This window comes from Falco naumanni, chromosome W (genome assembly GCF_017639655.2).
Source record: "Falco naumanni isolate bFalNau1 chromosome W, bFalNau1.pat, whole genome shotgun sequence".
Classification (NCBI taxonomy): Eukaryota; Metazoa; Chordata; class Aves; order Falconiformes; family Falconidae; genus Falco; species Falco naumanni.
The window spans coordinates 27,574,996-27,599,533 of record NC_054079.1 but is presented as its reverse complement, the minus strand read 5'-3'; the positions used below and the strand labels follow the sequence as shown (position 1 = coordinate 27,599,533).

The window sequence follows — 24,538 nt, the reverse complement described above, 5'->3', positions numbered from 1 at the left end:
ACTTGTAGTTGCACAGCAAAAGCTGCTATGAAATCCTCTGTACAACCCTGTACCAAGGCCAGAAGAATGGGCTAGAATCATTGTTTAAAACTTAGGTAACAAATTTGGGATTTTACAGATTTCTTTGTTTTTGACTAGTCTTCCGTATGTAGAAAGTGTATTGAAATGTCAGAATATAGAATTAATGGGAACTGGGGAGAGTCGACTGGAACAACTCGTAGTTACCTGCCAAGAAACCGTGAACTTTAGTAAAAGGTAATTCCGGCAGGGGGAGATCGCGACCACTGACTCATATACCACCTACCCAAATCGTACCCCAGACCCATTTCTGGACCTTTCTAACCTTTACTGCGCAGAATCGGATATGGGAGGAGGGTATCTTAATGATTTTCAGGAAATATTATGATTATGTATGAATACTTAATGAATAAGTTCTATATATGGTGCATGATTTTGAAACTTGGTGTGCGTTGATCGTGAGAGGACTCACTCATGCACCCGGCCGTTAATAAAGAAGTGTCTGCTTATCTGCATCACATTGGTGTTGATAAGTTCTTCATTCCGAGATTTTGGTAACAGTTTAACCCCAGCCAGCAACCAAGCACCACGCAGCCGCTCACTCACTCTCTCCCACCCGGAGGGGTGGGAAGGAGAATCAGAAAGGAATGTAAAACTCGAGGGTTGAGAGAACAATTTAATAATTTAAACAGAATAAAAAAGTAAGAACAATAATAATAATAATAGTTATAATGGAAAGGTGGGGAAAAGGATAAAATCCAAAGGGAAAGGGAGAAAGGAAAACAAGTGATGCACAATGCAGCTGCTCACCACCTGCTGACCAATGCCCAACCGGTCCCCGAGCAGCTATCAGCAGCCCCTGCCCAACTCCCCCCAGTATATCAATACTGAGCATGATGTTCTGTGGTATGGAATATCCCTTTAGCTAGTTCAGGTCAGCTGTCCTGGCTCTGCTCCCTCCCAGCTTCTTGTGTACCTGCTCACGGGCAGAGCATGGAAAACTGAAAAATGTTCCTGATTTAGAGTAAGCACTACTTAGCAACAACTAAAACATCAGTGTGTTATCAACATTAGTCTCATACTAAATCCAAAACACAGCACTGTACCAGCTACTAAGAAAATTAACTCTATCCTAGCCAAAATCAGGACAAAGGGGCTCTACAGAAATGTTTTTCTCTTGCGTAATAGCACACATCTGGCTTGCTCTAGGCATGACAGTAAAGTCCTTTCATGGACAGAACAAGTCATTGTGTAATGTGACATTTTGAGTCTTCTGATACAGAGTTTTACTGCAAATGATTGTACCATTACAGGAATGAGCAATTGATTTCATAAGACTTTTTTTAATAGATGAGACCAGAAAAGGCCACGTTGTAGCTATCTGAATTCTGCACCTCCCTGGGTGAATCATTTGGTCATAATGCAGGACAGTGTGGTGGGAGATCTGGCTGTGTGAGTGCACTAAGCAGCTTTCAAACCTATTTGGCGAGCCAGACAGAACTCTCCAGCAAGCTGGGTGTAGGTCACAGGCTGCTAGGTGGATAGCCTTGTGATAGATAAGCTAATGGTCCCTTTTGTCCTTCATTTATAATCTGAATCAACTGCTTTTCGAAAATAGTTATCTACTCAATTCTGCACATAAGCATGGCTTCTGAATTTTTGGTTTTACATCTGCAGTTTATTAATTCCTTCATTTCTTCAGACAAGATGGTTTTTTTTTAAAGAAGGGAAATGTATGATTCACACTTTTCTATGGTTAGTTTGGTATTCATTTTTGTCTGTTTGCTACTTCACAGCTCTCCCTGGGAGAGGCAACCAACACTCAGTCTGGCTGGATGTTCTCTGCCTTCTTCAACACTGCCATGAGAAGCTCAGAACTGGAGGAGAACATCTATGCTTTAATATTATTCCCAAACTCATCTGCATGGTCGTGTTCAGAAGGCTTATCAGGTTATCTTAATTAATACAGATTTCTCCAGAGTGTCATTGAGGCGATTCTGGAAAAAGAAAAAAAACATAGGAAATTTTTAGTCATAGAAATGGCTAATAAAAATTAAACTAGAGATATGGATAAAAATAATTTGAATGTTTGGTTAACATTTTTTTCCCTAATATAAATAAAATGCACTATAAACCAGCTTATTTTGAGACTTACAACTACATTGTATTGTTTTGTAACGTAACTCTCAGAAGTCCTAGAGGTAGGAGGAAATCCTGGAGGAAAAGGAGAACCTGAAAAGTTTGGAATTAATTTTTGCTTGGTATTCAGTCAGTCAGCAAAATAGAAATTATAAAGGTGTGCTAGTCCACCCAGCACCCAAACTTGTGCAACTTTGTATTAAAGGCAATGTCTCTTATTCTTAGACTTTTTCTTTGATTTTGCATACTGGGTAACAAAGTCACTTTTGAGACAAGGTAGTGCTCAGCTGTTTTCTTCAGCTAGGGGGACTTGAAGCTACAGGAGCAGGGCTGGGCACCATGGAAAGGAACGCTTAGACTTGCTGAGTAGTATTTCAGTGCAGTTTTTGACAACCCTTAAGAATAATCATTTCAAGTACCACTCAATTTAAATTGTAAAAGAAAAACAACACAGCGTGCATGCACCGCATATAAGAATGATTATGTAATGGAAGGAGGTTGGTTCAGTGAGGGGAGCTGAAGAGAATCATGTGTATTGATTCATGCTGGTAAGGGCTGGGGGTGTAAGCGCTCCCAGGCCTCCCCACTAGTCAGGCTTCCAAAATATTTTGGCAGATCACATTAGGTAACATAGTCACTTGCACAAAATACTTTCCAATATAACTTGCACAATATAACTTTCCAAAGCACATCTAGAAGAAGAAACATGCATTTTCCTTCAGCAATCAGAACGTACCCATGTATTTGTTTGTTTTGATCTCACAGTTGTGCAAATTGGTATACTAATACAGAACTTGTTTAGCATAACTTGCTTAGCATTAGTAGCTAAATTTGCTGAAGCTTTAGGCTGCAAGCTGTGAACTTTCACCTAGTCAGCAAAAGAAGGCCCCAGAGCTGGTTTAAGCTGGAAGATAAGGAAGCTACATTCATTAACAGAAGCTGCAACCTTAGAAAAAAAAATAGCCTGCCTAGAGACAATGAAAAGACCCAACGAAGAACAGGGAGACCCCAGACCCTAATATTACTACTGATCCAAACTGTCACGAGGGGCGGGGAATTTAGATTGTAAGGGTATAATTGCCTCTTTGTTCAAGGTCCCTCTTCAGAGGCACCCAGCTCAAGCTGTAGTGCTATTAATAAAAAGGACTTTATAGAAGAATCTCTTTTCAGTTTACTGATTCAGCAGAAACCCTGTTATGATTGCTGGCATGTGTAACTTCCATAACACAGTAAGGGCTGTCAAACATTGCTAGCGCTTTGTTACAACGGTAATTTGCAGACTTACTGATTCATTCATGAAAGCGGTGAACACACAGACTTGAGGTCTGGGAAAACGGACGGTGTTTCAACTTATCCTAATAGTAAATTTAATTGTATTTTTCTTTCATATTCAGAAAGCAGCCGTACCCCTCCCAGGGGAGGAACAGCTAAAGTCACCTCCCCACCACACCGCCCTCCGGCGGAGCGCCAGGCCGCACCCAGAACACACCGAGAAGTCGAACCACGCCCCGCGCCACCTGCGCACCCTGTCATGTGAAAGGTGACTCTGCCATCACTTCCGCCGCGTAGTGCAGGCCGGGAATGCGAGTCGCGATTGGCCGGCGCCTGCCCCGCTTTTCAGCGTGCTGGGGAAGCAGGAAGTGGTTACGACAGAAGGAGCGCGGTAGGGTGAGGGGCTCCTCACGGTGAGTACCTAGCAGAACCGTCTCCCCACTCGGCGGAGTGGCGTGCCGCTGGGGCGCGACCTGGCCGGGAATTGAAAAGGGATCGATTTTATGCGCGCTTTGATGACGTAACAACGACTAACGAGGCGGCGGTGCCGCTAAACGCGTGGCTCGGGCCGGTACCGGTCTGGTCCTCTCCTCGGAGGCGCCCCCGTAGGATACCCGCGCCTGCTGGCGGTCGCCCGCGCCGCTCTCAGAGCGCCTGTTCCCAGCTGGTATTCGGCGTTGGCTAGGCCTTCCGCCTTCTCCTGCTTCTGGGACTCGGTGGACGCTCATTGGTTCTTCTGCCTAGGGTGGGCTATGCTGCCGCCTTACGATTGGTGGGGATCGCGCTGACTGCCATCAGCGCCTGCTAACGGGGCTCTGGCTGGAGTGCGGGAGGCTGCGGCTAACCATGGGGTGCGCGGGCTGAAGTTCGGAGGTGGCGCGTGCGGCTGCAAGGGCATTCGGCGGGCCTCGCCTCCAAGAGTTCTGCAGAGCCTCGGGCCGGCGGGAACTGCAAGAAATATCGATGCCATGTCGTGGTGCTGTATCGCAGTCGCTATGGGCAGCGAGAGGCCTCTCCTGTCCCTTGGCAGTGCGACGCTCGCGTGTGCCCTGCTCGGCTCGGTAGGGTGTAGGTGCCTAGGTCGCCTCTGCCTCAGCGGTAGGCCTCAGTCTGTGGCTGAGAGAGGACCGAGGGCCTGGCTCGCATCCATGCTCTGCGGTTGTTATTTTTGAAAAAAAAATGTATAGTGAAGTTAACAAGAAGCTCTCGTTTCTGTGTTATCGTGAAGCATCCACTGCTGTTACCCACCAAGTACCCTTCATTCTCTTTTCTGGAGATGGCAGTGGTTTGGCCAGTGTGCAGTCTGCTGATCCGTGTTGTCTGAATTGCCATAACTCTGCTTTGCCTGCCTGTGTTTGTGTATGATCCATATAGGCAAAGAAAACAAATGTCTAGTGCCTAAAATAAGAGGAATTCCTGCTGAAGTCCAGGATTATGGAAATAATGAGATGGCTTCATTGAGGTAGATTTATATGAACAGATCTGTAAATTGCATGCATATCATGTGAGATGCATCTAGTGTCAGAAGCTGATGAGGTTAAGTCAGTGGTCAACTGAGTCTCCCAAGAAAATGCAAGTAAATAACTGAATTAATCCAGTTTCCATCACTCATCTATGAGCCTGCGTGTAAGCATCAACTTGGCTTGCTTCCGTCTGCCTGCCTTGGCTTCTTGTTTTTTCTCTGAGGACTCTTGCTCCAAAGTAGGTATTGAACATATGCTGTTCTGTTGGGTTTTCTTCTGCAATGTCACTGAATTCAAAATGAGAATACTCAATGCTGCAGCTGTATTTAGATATGTGATAAATTCACGTGTTTTTATTAGTTTTGTGTTAATTCAGGACGCTAAATTACTTATCGTTAGTTGTTTTCTTATTCTTACATTTCAGTGTTCTGAAAAATACTTGAACTTTAAAATTTCTTAGTTTAGGAGGGCTTACTCTTATTTGGGGGGGTGGTTAGAAGATCTTCCTATAAACATGCAATTTGGAAATAAATTTTGGATAAGTGGAAATCTTGATTTCGGAATCAAAATTTTGTTTGGTTTAACTTTTAGGGAATTATGCTTTTAGCTGCAAGTCATCTATACTGGTACAATGTGTCAAAAATGTGTAAGAAGAATTAAATGATGAAGTAAGTGGCTGTTAAAGTCTCACATGGGAAGTTATGTGGAATACCAGATAACAGAAGAAAGCCTGGAGCTGTTGATCATCTGTCTTAGACCCATCATTACAGATGAGGTGAATTGAAGGCAGCAGCATTCTCTTCCTTCAACCTCACCTTCCCCCTTGCCCTCAGAAGATCCTAATGTGTATTTCAGTATCTGCTTGGGAAAGTAGTGATAGCAGGTAGAACTAGACTTCCATAAGCAGTTGCTTCTGCTCATCTTTTTCATACTTTTGGCAAAATGACTTCTCCATTGGACAGTTTATCTGAGATGCAAGAAAGAGTGTGTTTTGTGGTAAAAATAGGAAATCCACAATTTCCTTTATTTGATGTCAGTCAGTATTAAGAAAACTTTGCTTTTAGCGTAACCAGGTAATGCTTCTCCTCTACTTCTATTGAACCTCATATACCAGTATGTGTGTTTGTTGGGAGCGAGATAGAATTTATGCAGCTGCACAGGAGAGTTAGCCAGCATGGTCGCATCAGCTCAGATGTGGTTAGTACACGTAAGGAACAGGTTTGTGCTCGGGACTTTCCAATTCTAGTTGCACACAAAATCTGCACCAGAAGTTAGGGACCACCTGTTATCTAGTTTCTCCTAGCACTCTGAAGATAATTCCCCAGAATTTTCTGTCTCTTTTGTTTGCAAACAAAAACCTTCAGAGTTATGTGCCCAAGCTCAAAATGAATGTTTGGTTTGATGCTAACTGCTCACCTGACTTTCTTCCTTCTGTTCATACTAAGTATAACAATAAAGGAATTTGAGACATACCTTTACTCATTCAAGCCTAATCACTGTCTTCTCTCAGAAACAATGCTCTTTAAAGTGAGTTACTGTGAAATGAAACAAAGTTTCTATGTTAACATGACTTTGAAATGTCTCTGCTTTTTCTGTGGCATTCTCAGCATGAGAGCCATGTGAATGTGGGAGTTGGAGATGAGTGCTGCTGCACAGAACTGAAGTCATTTTGCCTGGAGTTAATTTGTGAAATGGTTTAATTGAAGTGCTTGGCCTCTCTCCAGAGATTCTGCTGCATAAGCAGCAGACTAACATCTGTGTCTAATCCACAGGCACAGAATTCTGCTAAACCTCTTCAGGTTTGAGAACCTCTGCAACTCCTACCCCCAGCTATGTTTGCTGTATAAGTGAGGAAGGGCCATCAGGTTACAAGCCTACGTGTCTCTTTCAAAAGGTTGGCAAAGAATATTTCACCTTGCAGGGGGAGAAGCATAAGAATGCTGGGTGAATAAGAAGCTCTTTGCTCTTGAGCATGACAACACATTAAATCCCTGGCAACTCCTATGTAGTCAGAAGCTGAAAAGTGCTGCTTTATTACATCCTTATTTAAAGGAAGTAAACATCTTCTGTTCACTAGATACAAAATGTGACTTAAGTATGAAAATTTTCAGAACCGTTCTTCCACCAAATGGATTGGTAGAATTGCAAGAAGTAACTTTAAAGATTCTGATGTTATGCTGCTGAGATGTTGTAGAATAGCTAGCTGTGGAGATACTAAATCCCTGCAGTACTTGATTTGAGGGAGGTGGGCCCTTGTTGAATCTGTAGAATAAAGAAATGCACTTACCCACTTTGTTTTTTCGTGTGTATAAATAAGGCCATACTCTACTTCATTAACCTTAATGTTTCCTACCTGTCAGGTAAACCTGTTACCAAGGCAGTTTGGTGTTTTTTTTCAGGGACTAAAAAATCAGTAAAGTGCTAGTTAGTTCATGTTTGTATACTAACCTGACTGTGCATAGTATTTACTGAGTGGTGCTGTATTTTTACTGTCCTACCACATCTTTTGCAGGCTAGTCCTTTTGCCACAGAAGCTGAAGAAATGATGGAATGTATCCAGGAATTCCCTGAACACTATAAAGTTATTTTGGAAAGACTGAATGAACAACGTGAGCAGGACCAGTTTACAGATATAACTCTGATTGTTGATGGTATGTACAGGCCTGAGAACCAGTTGGTATACAGAGAATTTTGATAAGCTGTGCTAGGAAGCTGTTTGGTTTGTCACAGGTCAACTGGGCTGCTAACAAATTCTTGGTTCTATATTGGTGTGCAAATTGCTTGCAGAGTTTCATTTAAAATCTTGGGCTGAACAATCTCTCCAGCAGTGATTAATAATTTTGCTTCTGCTTTTCCAAACAAGGGGCTAAATATTTTCAGATAGAAGCCCACTTTGAAACTGCTGTACTACATTTAATGTATTGTCTAAGGATTTCCAAAACATTGTAAAAATATCTTTTCCTAACTTGAGCTGACTGTTTGGATTCAGAGAACTTATACATATATTGATATTTAAAAAAAAATAATATTAAACACAACCCAGAAAAACAAACAAACAAAAAACCCAGCATAAAATAAGATTGCCTTCTTGCTTCTCTGGTATCTGCCTACTCTTTTAATATATAGTTAAAATAGGGTAGAACAACTCTCTTTTTTTCTATGTGTTGTAAAGATACTAGTATTAGTTTCAAAGGAAGATGAAGATATAAATGCTTATTATCTCATTAGAAAAGGAGGTGTCTGATAGATCACCTAAGATTGCTTCTTATCCCAAACATGTCTTAGAATGGATGAGCACTTCAAGAAAGATAGGCAGTGTCCACTAGGACAGACCTAGCTAAAGGAGTACCACTTGATCCTTAAAAGGATAGCAAGAACTCACTTAAAGGAAAAGGGTCCTACAGAGCCTAGATTAGAAAAAAGTAAGCAAATGAAGAAAAAAATTACTCTTCTGGAATCACCATAGTTTCACTGGCATTTGCATAAAATCCTGAATGTTTGTTCCTTCTCTAGTATTACCAAATCCACATGTTGAGGTCAAAACTGTTTTCTTGTGTAGCTGTGTAGTTCTAATCCATGTTGCTTCTCTTACCTCTGTCCCATGGAGCCTTATGAATGTTCATGCCTGCACTAGGGAGAAGGCAACACAGTGATGGGGAATACACAGCCTGGAAAACAGGAGGAACAGAGCAGAACTATTCTGCAGGGGTCTTTATGCTGGCAGAAGTGATGATAAAATACATCCGTATGTAAGAGCAGTAAAAACAAAGGAGAGCCTGGATAAAACCTGAGAGCTGAGCCCAAGACATACAGGAGAAAGTTTGCACAGGAACTTCCCATAACCTAAATATCTGAAAAGAGAAATGCTCTGGAGCGAGTCCTCCAGTTGACTGAGTTGCCTCTGCAACTTCAGCAAAGGTCTGTGATGTCAGCAAAGGTCTGCATGAGATAGGACAGGCTAGCTGCAGTAGTATCCCATGTTACAAGGAGACATACTAAGTGATTATATGCTGCTGGAATAGATTTGTAGACTGTGTGGTCTCTGTTTTGCATCTGCACTTATTTGGCACTATGAGTGAGGAAAGGTGTTATCCTAAACCAGAATTTTTGTCTCTCTTTGTAGGTCACCATTTCAAAGCCCATAAGGCTGTTCTTGCTGCCTGTAGCCAGTTCTTCTACAAATTCTTCCAAGATTTCACTCAGGAGCCCTTGGTGGAGATTGAAGGTAGTCCAATTCATGCAAATAAAAACCTTCAGAGTTGTGTGCCCAAGCTCAAAATGAATTGTAGTATCCTTGGTATGGGCTTAAATGCATGCTTGGTCATATCGATTAGTTTTCTAGATCTCAGCTTTTGGGTTGTTCTGAGGTAGTATTGTGGTTTAACCCTGGCTGGCAACTAAGCACTATGCTAGCCAGGCTTGCTCATTCACCTCCAGTAGGATGGGGGGGGGGGGGGGGGGGGGGGGGGAAGAGTGGGGGAAGAGTCAGAAGGGTAAAAGTGAGAAACAAACTCATGGATTGAGATAACAGTTTAATAAAAAAGAAATAATATATTTTTTAAATGGTAAGGAAAAGAGAAAAAATAAGAGAAGAAAATAAAACTCAAGAAAGACAAGTGACACAAATGAAAACAATTGCTTGCCACTAACTGACTAATGCCCAGCTAGTCACCGAGCAGTGGTCCCTCTGCCTGCCCCCCCCCCCCCCCCCCCCCCCCCCAGTTCTATTGATGTGTCCCCTCCTAACTTCTTGCGCACCCCCAGCCTGCTCACTGATAGGGTGGTGGTAGGAGCAGAAAAGGCCTTGACTCTATAAGCACCTCTCAGCAGTAACTAAAACATCCCTGTGTTATCAACACTGTTTTCAGCACAAAGCCAAAACATAGCCCCATACTAGTTACTATGAAGAAATTTAACTCTGTCCCAGCCAAAACCAGTACAGATAACTATTGCCACTAGAAAAAACTTCCCCTGAAGAAAAATTAAAAAGATACCTTGGCTGGGGTGCAGGAACAGGATAGATATAGAACAATGCTTGCCTGGTAGGCAAGGAGTAATTTCTTAGAGCAATACTTCAGCTTCTAGTAACTTGCTGCTCAGAGGTATTTTGAGAGAGCTATCATATTTTTATGTTTAAATTTATACATTTTTATTATTCTATACAAACAGCTTTTTGTCTATCTTATCCTTCCTTTTATCTTTGTCATGGCATGACTTTAGTTATTCCAGATTCACATGCTTCTATAGTAGACTTCTTATTCCAATGTGAGGCTTTCAAGGGCGGCATCTTCATGAAACTGGCTGTCAAAGTACTGTAAGCAAAATGGTGATCAGGCAAGTGTGCAAAACTGAGGAATTGCTAAAAGAGGTTGTTTGTCTTGCTTGTAAACAGGTGTAAGTAACATGGCATTTCGTCACCTAATTGAGTTCACCTATACAGCAAAACTAATGGTCCAAGGTGAGGAAGAAGCAAATGATGTTTGGAAAGCAGCTGAGTATCTACAGATGTTAGAAGCAATCAAAGCGCTTGAAATCAGGTAAACGCATAAGCCTATTTTTTTTCCCACCACTGAAATGTTGAGTCTTAAGAATCCTTTTATGAGAGCTGGCTGCCAGTGTTTTGGAGTGCTGTTCTTTATCCTGGAACCTCCTAAACTTGTGTGGGACCATATACTCTACTGTAAAATATGGGTCAGAATTATAAAGGCTAAAAAATGAATGTCATGTTCTTTGGGCTGAAACTTGATGACAAGTGATATAGCTGGTAAATGTTGCAGACATTGTAGGGCTGTGAGTTGGTGGTAATTAATACCAGGTCTCTGTGGTATCTGACTGCCCACACCTGATTGAGAGCTGGATGTACAGTGATGATGTCTCTCAGGTAATTAGACCATATTAACAAGCTTGCGCTGGTGTCCTGATGTCATGTAGCTTTCTGCTTTTGAGAGAATAGGCAGTGTTTTTAAAACTTCTTGGTGCAAAATTAATCTCTCAAACTTTTTGAACAAATGTAATTTTTATAATCTGTTTTATATGGGATCAGTACTTAATCAAACATTGCTGTGGCACCTTTTATCCAGTATGAGGAACTGTACTCCATTACCGAACTCCAACTTGAGAAAAGCAGGTGCCATTCCCATCATGCCGTTTTCCTTCCCCTTCCTTCCCTTTCACAAAGTGCTGTCATGTTCTCATTCCTTCTGTATGCTGCACCATTCCTCTGTCATGAAGCAGAGGGAAGGGCGATAAATACCTCCTGACATTACAGTTAGCCTTGCTTTCTCTTCTAGACCTGCTGGAAGGTTTTTGCATTCAGGCTAAGGAAAGACTGTTGCTTCTTCTTTATCTCCCCATAGACACGCTAGCTAAGGAGAGTGGCATTGGCCTCGAGTTTCTCTAGTAGCTAAACAAACAAAACCTCCATTGCATGGTACACTGGGAACTTGGTTTTCAACATTAGCGTTGATTTTTTTTTTTTTTAAATCAATTTCTGTGGATTGGTAGCAGAGCTGAATAAGTGTGTGTGTATATGTATATTTTTAATAGGAAAGATGGGATTGTGCATTTCTAGTCTTACCCTCCAACCCCACCAACACCTTTTTTTTTGACATTATTAAGATTAAGCATGGTAACACCAAAAGAACTTTTTTTTTTTTATTCAGGAAAAAAGCAGACCTTTGCTGTCTGCTTAAGAAAATTAAGACATTTGAAACTGAAAAAGCATGTTCTAATTGGTATCACTTTGAATCTGTGTACACTGGTAAAGCTGTTGAACCAGGACTCAGATCAGTCAATCAAACTTAACTGTCCAGCCTTCAATTATTTCCCACTATTGTATAATGTTATGCATCACTAGTAAATGCTGTAATTCTTATGTTACAAGGAAACAAATGTTTTGCTTAACAAGCACACATGTAAGCCAGTCTATTCTTAAAGTTATTACCATTGTTCATAGGTTTTGAAAAAAAAAAATTAGTGAGGGTTTTTTTGGTTAGAAAAACAAATTTGAGTACCATTGTCAGTCTGGTTTTCCCCTCCACAGTAAGAGGGGGAAGAATTGCAGTACAGTGCCTCTGTCTGAGCTTTGACTGAAAGGTGTAAGCTTCAGAAAGTTCAGCTAAAGTAGAGATTATTATAGAACCATTTGTGTAAGGTATTAGAGTTGCACATCACATAATCTAGACTAAAAAGAAAACAACCAGCTGTTATTCCTTGAAGTACAGTGTTGTATGTGTGTACCCCATTCAAAGTTTCACACCTGAGCCACACAATGTGCTCAAGGACAGTAGCCTCCTCTTTGCTGAGCAGATTATTATTTTGGTATGTGATTCTAGAGCTACTTGCAGTAATGTGCAATGTAACTGTCACCTACTAGACATCAGGAATCTAGGCTAATGAAGCTTATAGTTTAGCTGCTCTGTTTTCCTGTATTTGAATATAGTAAGGTGCAATTTAATAAGCTGTATCCTGCATTAGATCAGTAGCCATACATCTCTGCCATATGACATACAGATAGTGGAGAAAAACCTTATCTCTCCTATTACTAGAAAACTTGAAAGTAATAGGGAACAGGTTACATAAAAGGATTCATAAGGCTGCAAAGGAAGGTAAAAGCACAAATTACTTTTGTCAGTCTGATTTGAGGGGAAGATAGCCAGTCATTTTTGAAACCAATAATCAGTAGTAAAACCTCCAGCATGTAAGGATCGTGGATAGTCATGAGGGTGTGACTTGAAAGCATTGGCCCACTCAGCTCTGTGTTTGAGATGGCATGCTATCCCTGACATCCTGGAGGAAGGGGGTTGTGTGTTTATGGTGCAAGGAGAAGAGGAATGGAGCTGGGGGTTGTGTTTAAGCCCAGAAAATTAAACTAGAAAATTCTTTCCACATCCTGGTGGCTTTTTTTTACCTCTGCTGTTAGCTGTGTGCTTTCCTGAAGTACAGGATGTTATAATAATCATTGTGTGAAGTCACAGCTGCAGTGTTTTCTAATAAACTGTAAGTGCAGCAGGCAGTTGCATGCACTCCGGAGCTTAAGAGGTGAATAGCATAGGAAGGACTTGAATCTTATTTCTGAGTAGGCAGGCCAAAGAACTTCCTTTGGGGAAGTTTTCAAGTACAGAATTTCACAAGTTTCTTAGATAAACCTATGTCATTATGTTGGACGAAGGGTTCGCCGGAGTCAAGAAGACGCTCAATATGAGTTATGCATCTTGCTCAACTTTATTAGTTTCTAACACTACTTATATAGAACCGGTACACATGCATATTCGTAAAGCATAAATATAACTGGTTAGTAGTCTCTAAACGCGCGCGGTTCTCACACCCCTAATTATCATGACTAAAATAAGCATTCTATCCATGTAGCTAATTGTGTTGCTGTGCTTCAGCCTTGTAGTTTGTTACTCCCTATTTTCCCATACCGCTCCCTATCTTTCTTGGCCCTGCACCTGCTTTCCCAGCAGCTGTATCTTGTTACAGCCACAGCCTGTTGGCACAACATAATTACTTGGTCTCAGGATTCAAGAATAGCTCAAGGCTACCTTTCTTGTTAACTTCAGCACAGCAACCTCAGTACAATTCTGATTACAGGCCTATTCTAATACCAGGCCTGCATTGTGCAGATCTTCAGAGATTCTAAGGCCACACTTCTGCAGCCATTCTTCTACATCATTAGGCTAACTGGCCTCTCTTCTTGATAAGTGTCATGTATTGTTCAAGCAGAGCTATTTAGTAACCCTATGTCAAAGGCTCAGCAGCTTTAACCATGCTATTCTACAGCTCTAAGGGGTATAGGTTAAGGACAAATTAACTTCTGAAATGCATGCAGGTTATGTCGTTGTTAATCATTCAGCTTTGAGAAATAGCTAGCGAGTGTTTAATGCAGAAGCTCAGTAGCAGGTAGGAATTGTTATGTAAGTGCTTATGGATCTTAACTTTATGCAAATGCTTTGCAGGAACAAAGAAAATTCATCACCCTTGGAATCAAATCAAATGCAAGGTAAAAATAAACCCAAAAAGAGGAAGATAGCTGAAACCTCTAATGTTATCACAGAAACACTGCCATCTGCAGAATCAGAGCCTGTTGAAATTGAGGTTGAGATTGCTGAGGGGACAATTGAAGTGGAAGATGACAGCATTGAAACACTTGAATTAGCTTCGGCAGAGCAACGTATAAAGTACATACAGACAACGGGTACATCGGATGAATCTGCCTTGGCTCTTTTGGCAGATATCACCAGTAAGTATCGTCAGGGAGAGACAAAATGCCAGATCCAAGGAGAAGGTGATAGTGCAACTGATCCCTCGTGCAAACAGGTAGAAGGTATTGAAATTGTGGAACTTCAGCTGTCACACGTGAAGAATTTATTCCACTGTGAGAAATGTAACCGTTCATTTAAATTGTTATACCATTTTAAGGAACACATGAAAACACACTCTACTGAGAGTTACAAGTGTGACACATGCAATAAAAGGTACCTACGAGAGAGTGCTTTGAAACAGCACCTCACCTGTTACCACATTGATGAAGGTGGTGCCAGCAAGAAGCAAAGACCTGGCAAAAAAATACATATATGCCAGTACTGTGATAAGCAGTTTGACCACTTTGGACATTTTAAAGAACACCTCCGGAAGCACACAGGTAAGAGCACTGCTCCGGCCCTGTATTTGTGGCTTTGGCTCTAGCATTTTGGGGTTTTGCATGTTTGGGGGAAATAGAGAATATGTTGAAGAAAACACGTGAGTCTGGAGTGCTAGAAATACTTGCCTTCTAGTTATAACTAAAATGTTCTTTTGGTTTTGGGTTTTGTTTTGTTGGGGTTTTTTTGTTTCTATTTATATAAAATTTGAGGGATTGATGTGGTTAAAAATAGGTACCCAAAACCAGCTAAAAAGTGCTAATGAAGCTTCTCTCTCAAGTCTATTAAATCTTAAAGATTTTTTTTCAAAATCACTTCTTAAAGCACGTGTTCTTCTTCAAAAGTACCAAACTGAGGAGATACTCTTATTTTCCTTTTCTTATTTATTATGCTAGTAAATGTTTCTGTTGAAATATCATCCAAACTGTGAGCTTCTTGGTGGAATAAACCGTTTAAAGGGTTTCTTTAACTAACAGAACTTCTGAGCAAATGCCTATTAATGCATTAGGCATAAAATACTCCCCTAACAACTCTCTCTTGTACCACCTTGTTTGAAAGTTTCATCCTTGCTCTTGACATCCCATGTACGATTTCATTTTCTTTGTTAATTAACGCAGCAAAACATTTCTAGTGACTATAGTAGACTTTATAATAGTTATATATATAATAGTTACTGTAAAATCTTCCTCTCTGAAATCTGGATAGCATCTTTTGGGTACAAAATTACTTGTGCTCCTTCTTCCGTATAATATGGGAGGTTAAGATGTTATTTTTTAATCTCGCTGAAAAGTCTGTACTATCTGAATAGGTACTGAGCATCATATATAGATAGCTCTCTGAATGTAAAATATATGTTGTCCTGACCTTTCAAATGCTTTTATTTAATATGTCAGTCATGAGTCATCAGTAAGAATTTAATGGAGGGTAGCAGTCCTATTTTTTTCATGGCTTGTTGTTGCTAAAGCCTTTAAATTAGAATTTCTTTGTATCTGTGTATGAGACTGCTGGGTATTGATATATGATACTCTAGCCTACTCCCAATAGCCCCTTAAAAGTTGCATTTTATAAAAAGTCTTTGATAAATCTTTATCCGCTATGAAGTAGGGAGTGTTTCTCCATTATGACCAAGCCAAATACAAGCTACTTAACAAGTCCTTTCAGAGAAAAGTTTGTGGTGGATTTAACAGAGGTAACCCAAATATCACAGTGTGGTGGTTGCTGTTGTAATGAAGGATTTTAGGGATGAAGCAACTTTTACCATATTACAGGAGATGCAGAGTACTTTTGAAATATTTTTTGATACAAGTATAACATATGAAATCTAATTAGTTTCAGTTCAGCATTTTGAAAGCCTTAAGCTTAAAATTCAACTAGATACTGCTGTTTAACTGTGGTCTCCTAAGGTCAGTGGAAAAACTCCCATTGAGCCAAAGGCTTTTGAAGTTCTTAATTCTGTATAGCACTGGTTGAATACAAAAAAATTAAACTAAAAGGCATGGGAGAAAATGTCCTACAAAGTATTTGATACTGTTGCTGCTTAATCGCACCAGCAGCAATAACATGAAAGTAGCAATTGGAGCAGAAATAGATACCTTATCAGTGTTAAAGAAATCTCGGAATGAAGAACTTATCGACACCAATGTGATGTAGATAAGCAGACACTTCTTTATTAACGGCCGGGTGCGTGAGTGAGTCCTCTCACGATCAACGCACGCCAGGTCTCAAAATCAAACACCATATATAATACTTATCATACATATTCATTAAGTATTTATGCATAATCATAACATTTCCCAGAAATCATTAACATATTCTCCTCCCATATCCGATTCTGCGCAATAAAGCTTAGAAAGGTCCAGAAATGGGTCTGGGGTACGATTTGGGTAGGTGGTATATGAGTCGGTGGTCGCGATCTCCCCCTGCCGGAATTACCTTTTACTAAAGTTCACGGTTTCTTGGCAGGTAACTACGAGTTGTTCCAGTCGACTCTCCCCAGTTCCCATTAATCCTACATTCTGACATCTCAATATACTTTCTATATACAGAAGACTAGTTAGATACAAAGAAACCTTTCAAACCCTAAATTATTACTTAAGCTTCAACAATGATTCCAACCCATTCTTCTGGCCTTAGTACAAAATGTACAAAGGGTCTCACAACTCCTTTTACTAAATAATCATAACTTTCTTCAACATATATTTTTATCCTCCTATATTTCTATTCTATAAAATCAGATAATCAAACCAATAAAATCAATTGATCTCGACTCTTTAACAAATCGACAACATCAGGGTTAGTAATTCTTCTTGATGTTGGAATTTGACATTACCAATGGCTATTATCTTTGTCTCAATAAAAGAAAGGAAGGAGAAATATGGCGTTTTTCTCATGCATGTGTACAGTGCCTTAAGCAGTTTCTGAATCTCTGGAAAAAAACCCTCAAAATTGTCTTGTATGTCATGTAATAGAAACGTATTAATATAGTCATCTCCAGAACTTACAGAGAGGGAAGCTTTTTGGCCTGATCTAATGATTTTTATTTTTTTTCCCTTAATGAGAATGAATGAGACTTCACTTAGCAATCATAAGTAATTCATAAGACAGAAATTCTGCAAGGCTGCGTTAATAATAATGTATATCTGCTGAGTTCAATAGCTCTAACTTGTCTTATACAAGAAGAGCAATTTTTTTCATACAGAAATCAATCTTAGAATTAAACTAGATCTAATCCTAATATTTTGCAAAGTTTATATCCCCTAGAAGACACTGAATAGCTTTGTTTCCCTCTGACTTTATTGGGAGTTTTGACTGCTGAATATTTCTCAAAGTTAGGCCTTCCTGATTATATTTTTCTTTTTATGGAGAATGCGTGTGTGCTTATGTGAGCAAAGGTGGAATGAAGGAGTTGTGATGCGTTCCAAGCAGCTAAATTAATCTGACCTTGTCTGAAAATCCTGTAACTGAAGTAATTTGTACACAGATTATACAAACTTCTTAGGAAAAATTATTCAATGTCTTTGCCATTCTTCATAAATCTAAAATACATTTTACAGGTGGTGTACTTTGAACTGCAAATAACATCTTCAATTAGAGTGAATAAACTGACTCTATTTACATACCTTGAATAAATGATCCCAAGAAGTTAATTTGATAAATGCCTGCCTTTGTGGTGGTGATGGGGGAAACCAACCAAAACCTCCCAACTAGGCTTACTATTTCTTTCTAAACCCAATCTAAATAATGATATGGCAGCTTTATGGTTATGGTTTAATTTCCTGGTATTTCTTACATATTAGGTAAATAAAAGTCACTGTGGTGTTATGAATGTCTTTGGGTTAAAAGAAAATCCACCACTTATTTTGGGCAGTCTCCTTCCTGTGGCTGTAGGATTATAAAGGACCAGTGCAATATTGGACTGTCTTAGGTCAGAATTTCTGTCCTGTGAGTTAGTTAAGACTGGCAAGTGAAATCTCACCTGTTCTCACAAATGGAAAAAAGATAATTGTTAGATCAGGCCGGAACCCTCCTTTATAAAAATCTCACTTAGATGAGACTGAACTTGTAGTTGGATGACACCTTGGGGAAGAGAAGCAAGTTGTCACCTTTAGCAGAGTTGTTTATCCCCCAGTTCGCCAGCGTTTCTCAAGCTGGAGGCAGGCTGACATGCTCTGTGTATTTTCCATTGCCGCTGTGACCAGCGCAGCTGAGGTAGCAGCATTGATTTACACTGTGCAGGAAGTCACACAATGTCTTTTGGCCTTTGGATATCACCACTGCTGTCTTTGAATTGTCACTTTCAGATACTTTTGGCAGAATGCATTGAAGATTATTGAAGAATTTGAGTAAGACTAAAATAAATCTGTCCTTGACTGGGTGGTGCCTTGCTCCAAGTAACTCTTTAAATGTGACCAGATTGTAGGGTAGGTGAAGATCTGTGGTGTTTTGTTCTGTAGTATCCTCTTGGCTGACCAATATATTTGGTTGCTCATGCAAAATCTATGATTTTTGATCTGTAAGACTGGTGGCAGTTCAGCATCCTCTGTGTTACCTGTACTACAGTCTCAAAAACCAGCCTTTTATAACCATCAAGGGGAATATTCCCACCATTTAACACTTTTCTGTGGCCTTTAGGTATATAAGTGAGAATTATAGGCTACTTGGGTATTTCTTTTGAAAAGTTAGTTAGGCACTTCTGAATATCTTTATTTCTGAAAATACAGGTTTATTGGCTCTCCATCTCAGTAGTCAATAACTACTGCGCTTCTGAAAATGCATGCTTTTAAACTTAATCTATCTAGAATAGATTATTACATTTTCACTGAAATGTCTCAGCCTCTTTTAGAGTTCATTAAGCAGTTTGTTTCAGTAATGTTTGTATCAGTATCTCCACAGATTAATTATCAGACTTTCAGAAGAAACACACTGTTCCTAATTTTTTTTAACTTTAATTTCCTTGAATTTCATTGTGTTTGTGTATGATAAAATTAGTAAACAGACACCAGTTCTTTGTTACTACTTGATGATGGTAATAACAATGTACAACTTTGGATGAAAGTTTTGGGTTTTGTTTTCTGTGTTTTAATACTGATGCATTGTTACTTCATGGTTATTCTGTGCCAACTTCTTTTTCTGGAGCTCAGTTTCAGCTCTCAAGCATAAGCTATTATTCTTGAAAATAAAACTTTGTATTATTTATATATGACTTTTAATGTGTCAGTATACACAAATTCTGAGTCTTTAACTGTTAATATTATCAGGTAAAAAGAGAGAAATAGCTGCTATTTCTTTAAGATATTTCATCAGAATAATAATTAACTTACATAAAAACCTAAGTATACCTTAAATAGCACTGGGAATTATGTTATGTTGGGGTGGGTTTTTTTGTGGATGGGTTTTTTGTTGTGTCATTTTTTAAATAAATGAGAGCTATGACTTGATAGGTTTTTGCCTTTTATTTATATTTTAAAAGTTTACCTAGAACATCTTTCACTTCTTCTGCAGAATAATCTGGTTGGCCATGTCTTTACAGCATGTTTATCAACCTACACAAAAGGGAGAGGGGAAGAAGGGAGAACTGACCAATAACTGGCTGGTTTTATACACTTACAAATCCCTGCGTCTGTCTTAACAGGTGAAAAACCATTTGAATGTCCAAACTGCCATGAACGTTTTGCTAGGAATAGCACACTCAAATGTCACCTGACGGCTTGTCAGTCTGGAGCTGGAGCTAAAAAGGGAAGAAAGAAGCTGTATGAATGTCAGGTGGGCAATAGAAGTAGCAGAATCTGAGGCTAGATAACCTTCCTGTCCTGAGGGAGTGTGGAAGTACTGAGCAGGAAAGGCAACAAGAGTGGGCTTATGTCTCCAAGAACTACTTTTAGTAAAATAAATTATAAAGATTGCATTCAACCACAACATGAGGGTAAATTCTTATATCTAAGTAGTTCTATTTAAAATATGGAACTACTGATGCGGAGCTTCATAATACTTTGTTAATCAGAGAGATTCTTGTGAGTAGGTAAGTGTTCACCTGCATCTTGCTGATCTTTCTGCTTCCTTTTTAAGGTTCTTGATGCACTGACCTAGACCTTTCCTGCTTGTGAGCATGCTTCACTAAAGTCCAAAATATAAAGTACTATTTTGTTTCCTATTGTATTATTCCATTTAATACCAATATATTGACTTTGTTTGGAAAGTCATTACAGATTGTCATCATAAGTTGGAATGTTTTAAGCAAATATAAATGCTGTAAATGGATAGCTATGGTATTTGGTCGCTGTACGTAGCTGACACTTGAAAAGCTGTTCAGAAGAATGTTACTTAACTTTTAAAAGTTGATTTTGAAAAGCTATAAAATATGAGAGCTGAGGTTGGTTGTAGCATTTTTATTTGCCATTTTGCTGCTCCACTGCTGTGACAGTCTCAACCCCCCTGTTAAGGTTCTTGCCTTATTCGGTTCACAGAATGGCTGTGGTTTGAGGTTAAATTGGGTTGTGTAGTAAACAAAACTGCTGGATGTTAGCTTTATTTGTTCCAAAAAACCAGTGATCTTATTCACAGAATGCAGTGAATACTGCAGGAGATGAATGAATTGTGTGTTACTAATCAAATAATTTAATCAGAAGTTTCACTGATGCTGTTGCATCGTTTAGTTGTTATGCTAGTCTGAAGTTTATACTTGGGAATATGTGTTTGTCTTAAAGATAAGTTTGTTTGAACATGAAAACTACTGTATAACACAAAATTGTACATAGGAGCTCCAATGAAGCTACTGTTTTGTATTTGTGACCCTTTGGTTTAATTGCATTCTCTGATACAGATATTGTGAATACGGGTTAGTATTATTTCAGCCTGCAGCAACTATGGCAATTCTTGGATAATTTTTTCTTTTTTTTTCCTCTTTAGAACTAAATTTGAATAGTGTTCAATAAATAAAATCTTGGTTCACTGAACAAAGAGGAGAGAACAAAATTGCGCTTGCTTGATAAGCGCTTTTGGTGCTCTTCATTGTATGCCTTGAATACTGAATTAGGCTCAACATGGCAAGAACGGTAATTACGTGCTTGGGCATTACCGATAGTCATTACCTTTATGTATGATTAAGTAATTTTGAGTGCTTATCTATAAGGTTAGTATTTTTAGTGTGTGTGCAGCTTCTTTCTAAAGCATGAGCCGAGGGATGGACATACACAAGAAAGCACTGGCATTGCAAACATGGTTTTAAGATCTCAACAGCAAAATGGGGATATTCAGCTCTATTATATAGACCTGTTCCTTGAGTTAATCCCTCTCAGATACTCCATCATCCTTCTGTGTTGCTGAAAATTGAGAAGGAACATTCTGTTTCAAAAATTTGCTAAGTGACACGCATGTTCTTTGCTTCTTTCTGCAGCCAAGAACACTTGCATGGACAAAGACCCCTGAGCCTGTTTCTTTACTCTGAGCCTGACTCTACCCCACTCTTCTCTCTCTCCTACCCTGGCATCTCATTCATTTCTGCAGTCTCTGTGTTTTCAGGTTACTTAACTCAGTGCCAGCTGAAGGGAAGGAAGTGTGCTCAAGTGCTTTGTGAAAATACTATGTCTGCAGTCAGAGCAGTACTTTTAGCTGGAAGAGACTTAAAAATCTCTCAAAACTCCATCCCTTTATCTGCTGAAATCAATCAAGTATATTTTTTTTTATGGCAAAATGGGAGAGTTTAGTCTGGCTGGGTAAATCTTACAGTGCCGTGAACAAATGAAAGCTGATAAGTTGGCTAATAGTACTGCATCTAGAACTTCAGTAAAAGGACAGTTTGTATTACGCTTTAATCATATAATATTATTACATAAATGGCTTTCCACCCAAAATTCTAGCACCAGACACTTACTGGGGTGTGAATCTGTGTATGCACAACTCAAAATGGCACACAGTTTCTTAAAAATAAATATGCCAGGTCTTATGTTCATCTGAAACTGACTTCTCAGCTTTTAACTCTAATGTACGTGTGGGTAGGTGTTTTTTTTAATCCAAGTAGCAAGCTACACTGTGTGAAGCTATGATCTCAAATAGGCACTATATTTAGTCATATTTTTGTTGGTACTGTTTAACATACTGTATCTTTTTTTTCAGGTTTGTAACAGTGTGTTTAACAGCTGGGATCAATTTAAAGATCACTTGGTAATACACACCGGTGACAAACCCAACCACTGTACCTTATGTGATTTGTGGTTTATGCAAGGCAGTGAGCTGAGAAGGCATCTCAAAGAAATGCACAATATTTCAGAACGAATAGTAACAGAAGAGCTTCTCCCAGTGGAAGCTGAACCAGTAACATCAATGACTATAATAGAACAAGTGGAACAAGTCCATGTCCTACCAGTAATTCAGGTACAAGTGGATCCTGCACAAGTAACTGTGGAACAGATGCACCAGGATCTCGTACAGGACGATCAAGTGAAAGGCACACAGATGGATGAACTGCAAGAACAGGTGCAAATCAGTTACTTGGAAGTTGAACGCATTCAGACTGAACAAGGTGCTGAAGTTCATGTGGAGCAGTTACATGTTGAGCATGTAAATCAAATACAGATGGAAGTACTGGCAGAACTTATAGATGGAACAGACCTGGAACAAGTAGAATATGAAAGCGTTGATCAAGGAGAAGCAGAAGAAAAGGAAACTAGTCAAGTAGATGATAAGAAAAATCATGAACAAGCTGAAGACTTAAAAACTCCACAACTAGTGGACACGCAGAATGAAAAGATGGATGACTAGGACAACCACACCATGCAGGTTTAGGAATGAAATACTCAATTATTTTTGTTAGCTTTTACATTAGTTTTTGAACCATCAGTGGTCATCTTTCCAATATGCTGTCCTTGGGAAGCTGGACAAGTGGACTGAAGTTAACTTTCTTCATGTGCAACTAAACTTCTCTCATATGTGAAAAATAACTTTCCCATTCATGTAATACCATGGAACAGAAACTACCACAAGCATGGACAGCTTTGTGAGGATTTTAATAATGAATAGCTTGTATCACTGTTACAACATCCCTGAGTATATGTAAGAGTAACTTCACCTCTTTTCCTCTTGTCATAGAACCAAGCTCTTGTTATAGATTTGCAGGGTGTCTGTGGCAGAAGAATCAGTAAAATCTGGTGGGTTCTATTGTAAGTGGCCAACTGGATACATGTGAATTTTCTGGACATACCATTTGCTGTTTCCTAATAGTGGTCCCTAACTTTCAGGCTGGGGAGAAATCATTGTTGCTGGAGGTCTTGGAGAACAAAAATCCTGTGCCTTTTCAATACTTTTTAAAGTTCCTAGAGTGTTCAAGAACCTAGTTTAGTAAAAGGCAATGTAGGTAATGTTATAGTGCTTTATATTTTTGCTTATAATTGGCAGCTACTGATATTTTAATTTTTTTTCCCCATTAAATTGAGGGGGAGGGAGGAAACAAATTTCACATGGAGGCAGCAGGACCCTCTAAAAGGGATGCTTTAAATTAGGAAAAGCTCAGTAGAATCTGTGGTAAACATGAGCTAGAAGACAGCTACCAGAAGACTCTTCTTCTATAAATCATTTATGAAAATGAATATTTTTAAACATAAGTATAGAGAAGACTTGTCTATATGGTATCAAGTTCCAGTTTTTTTGAAATTAAATTCTGACACTTGACACAAAGATGTTGTACTAAAAGTAAAAGCCATAGGTATGAGTGCTAAAATGTGGACGGAAAATTAGGAGCGTAAATATTTTAATCAATATTAGACAATAAAAAAATACCAGCCATGAAATATTGCATTATTTTCTTAATCCAATAAATTGGGAGCAACTGAGTGACTGGCAATTACAGTGCCAGCTCCCAGTGACAAGACTTGATCTTATTTTAATAAGATTAATAGCTCATTACTATAAAGTTACATTTGTTTAGAAAATATTTGTCTAGCTCTATGTTTAAGGATGCGAAGGACTTTTAATTCTCAATTATTGCCTTGAGATTGGAGGTGCCTCCATACTTCCGACAACCTTTCTTTTCGAAGCCTTAGCTGAAGGGAAGAATTTTTGCAAGGGCGTTCCCTTTTGGTAATCCTGTAGTTCTTAGTTAGAATCAAGCTTTTCTATTCAGTCTTCTCCAAATGCAGAGTTATTTCCTGAGATTTGTGCTTTCATTTAGTCTCATTCAAAATTATTCTTGTGTTTCATTGTAGCATAGCCTTTTAGAAACTGTTGCAAAACAAACATGGATCTCAATTAAAATTTCAATTTGATTAATGTAACTTGCATTTTTTTGTGTTTTTTGAGATGCAAATATTATGTGATGAGAATTCTGTGCAGAGGGAAGAATGTGGCCCAATGTTAATCATGAAAGTTGGCTGTTGTATTTATGCCTGACTTCTGATAAGAAGTCTATCTTTTGACAACACAGAGGGGACAGGCCTGCTTGCTTAGCTGCATAATTCTTAATTGTTTAGGTATTTGTACATATAGCCACAAGATCTGTATCTGTGGAATTAAAGG

The 24,538-nt window shown here is 39.2% G+C and overlaps 1 protein-coding gene and 1 long non-coding RNA gene across 6 annotated transcripts; one reads left to right on the top strand and one right to left on the bottom strand.

Moving 5' to 3' along the window:
* Nucleotides 1–862: 862 nt before the first annotated feature.
* LOC121080584 lies at nucleotides 863–4,191 on the bottom strand. The gene is made up of 3 exons (XR_005825426.1): nucleotides 4,005–4,191; nucleotides 3,683–3,902; nucleotides 863–2,015 (listed from the first exon to the last, which is right to left on the bottom strand). It is a non-coding gene; the product is annotated as an uncharacterized LOC121080584 (long non-coding RNA).
* LOC121080581 (zinc finger protein 131-like) lies at nucleotides 3,731–24,297 on the top strand. 5 transcript variants are annotated; one of them, XM_040578715.1, is made up of 8 exons: nucleotides 3,760–3,842; nucleotides 6,665–6,786; nucleotides 7,405–7,543; nucleotides 9,016–9,117; nucleotides 10,285–10,429; nucleotides 13,850–14,535; nucleotides 19,665–19,795; nucleotides 22,145–24,297. In XM_040578715.1, the coding sequence occupies exons 3-8, from the start codon at nucleotides 7,435–7,437 to the stop codon at nucleotides 22,787–22,789; spliced, it is 1,818 nt and encodes a 605-aa protein (XP_040434649.1). In that variant the 5' UTR covers nucleotides 3,760–3,842; nucleotides 6,665–6,786; nucleotides 7,405–7,434; the 3' UTR covers nucleotides 22,790–24,297. The 5 variants fall into 5 exon arrangements, with proteins under 5 accessions (XP_040434648.1, XP_040434649.1, XP_040434647.1 ...); XM_040578716.1 differs by lacking the exon at nucleotides 3,760–3,842 and adding an exon at nucleotides 5,059–5,130; XM_040578714.1 differs by lacking the exon at nucleotides 6,665–6,786 and having other exon boundaries at nucleotides 3,731–3,842.
* Nucleotides 24,298–24,538: the final 241 nt, after the last annotated feature.

Excerpts from the sequence above, each read along its gene's own strand:
- LOC121080581 (XM_040578712.1), top strand. The coding sequence starts at position 5,044 with ATGAGCCTGCGTGTAAGCATCAACTTGGCTTGCTTCCGTCTGCCTGCC. Across the intron at positions 10,430-13,849 it reads ATCAAAGCGCTTGAAATCAG|GAACAAAGAAAATTCATCAC; the intron begins GTAAACGCATAA and ends AATGCTTTGCAG. Across the intron at positions 14,536-19,664 it reads ACACCTCCGGAAGCACACAG|GTGAAAAACCATTTGAATGT; the intron begins GTAAGAGCACTG and ends CTGTCTTAACAG.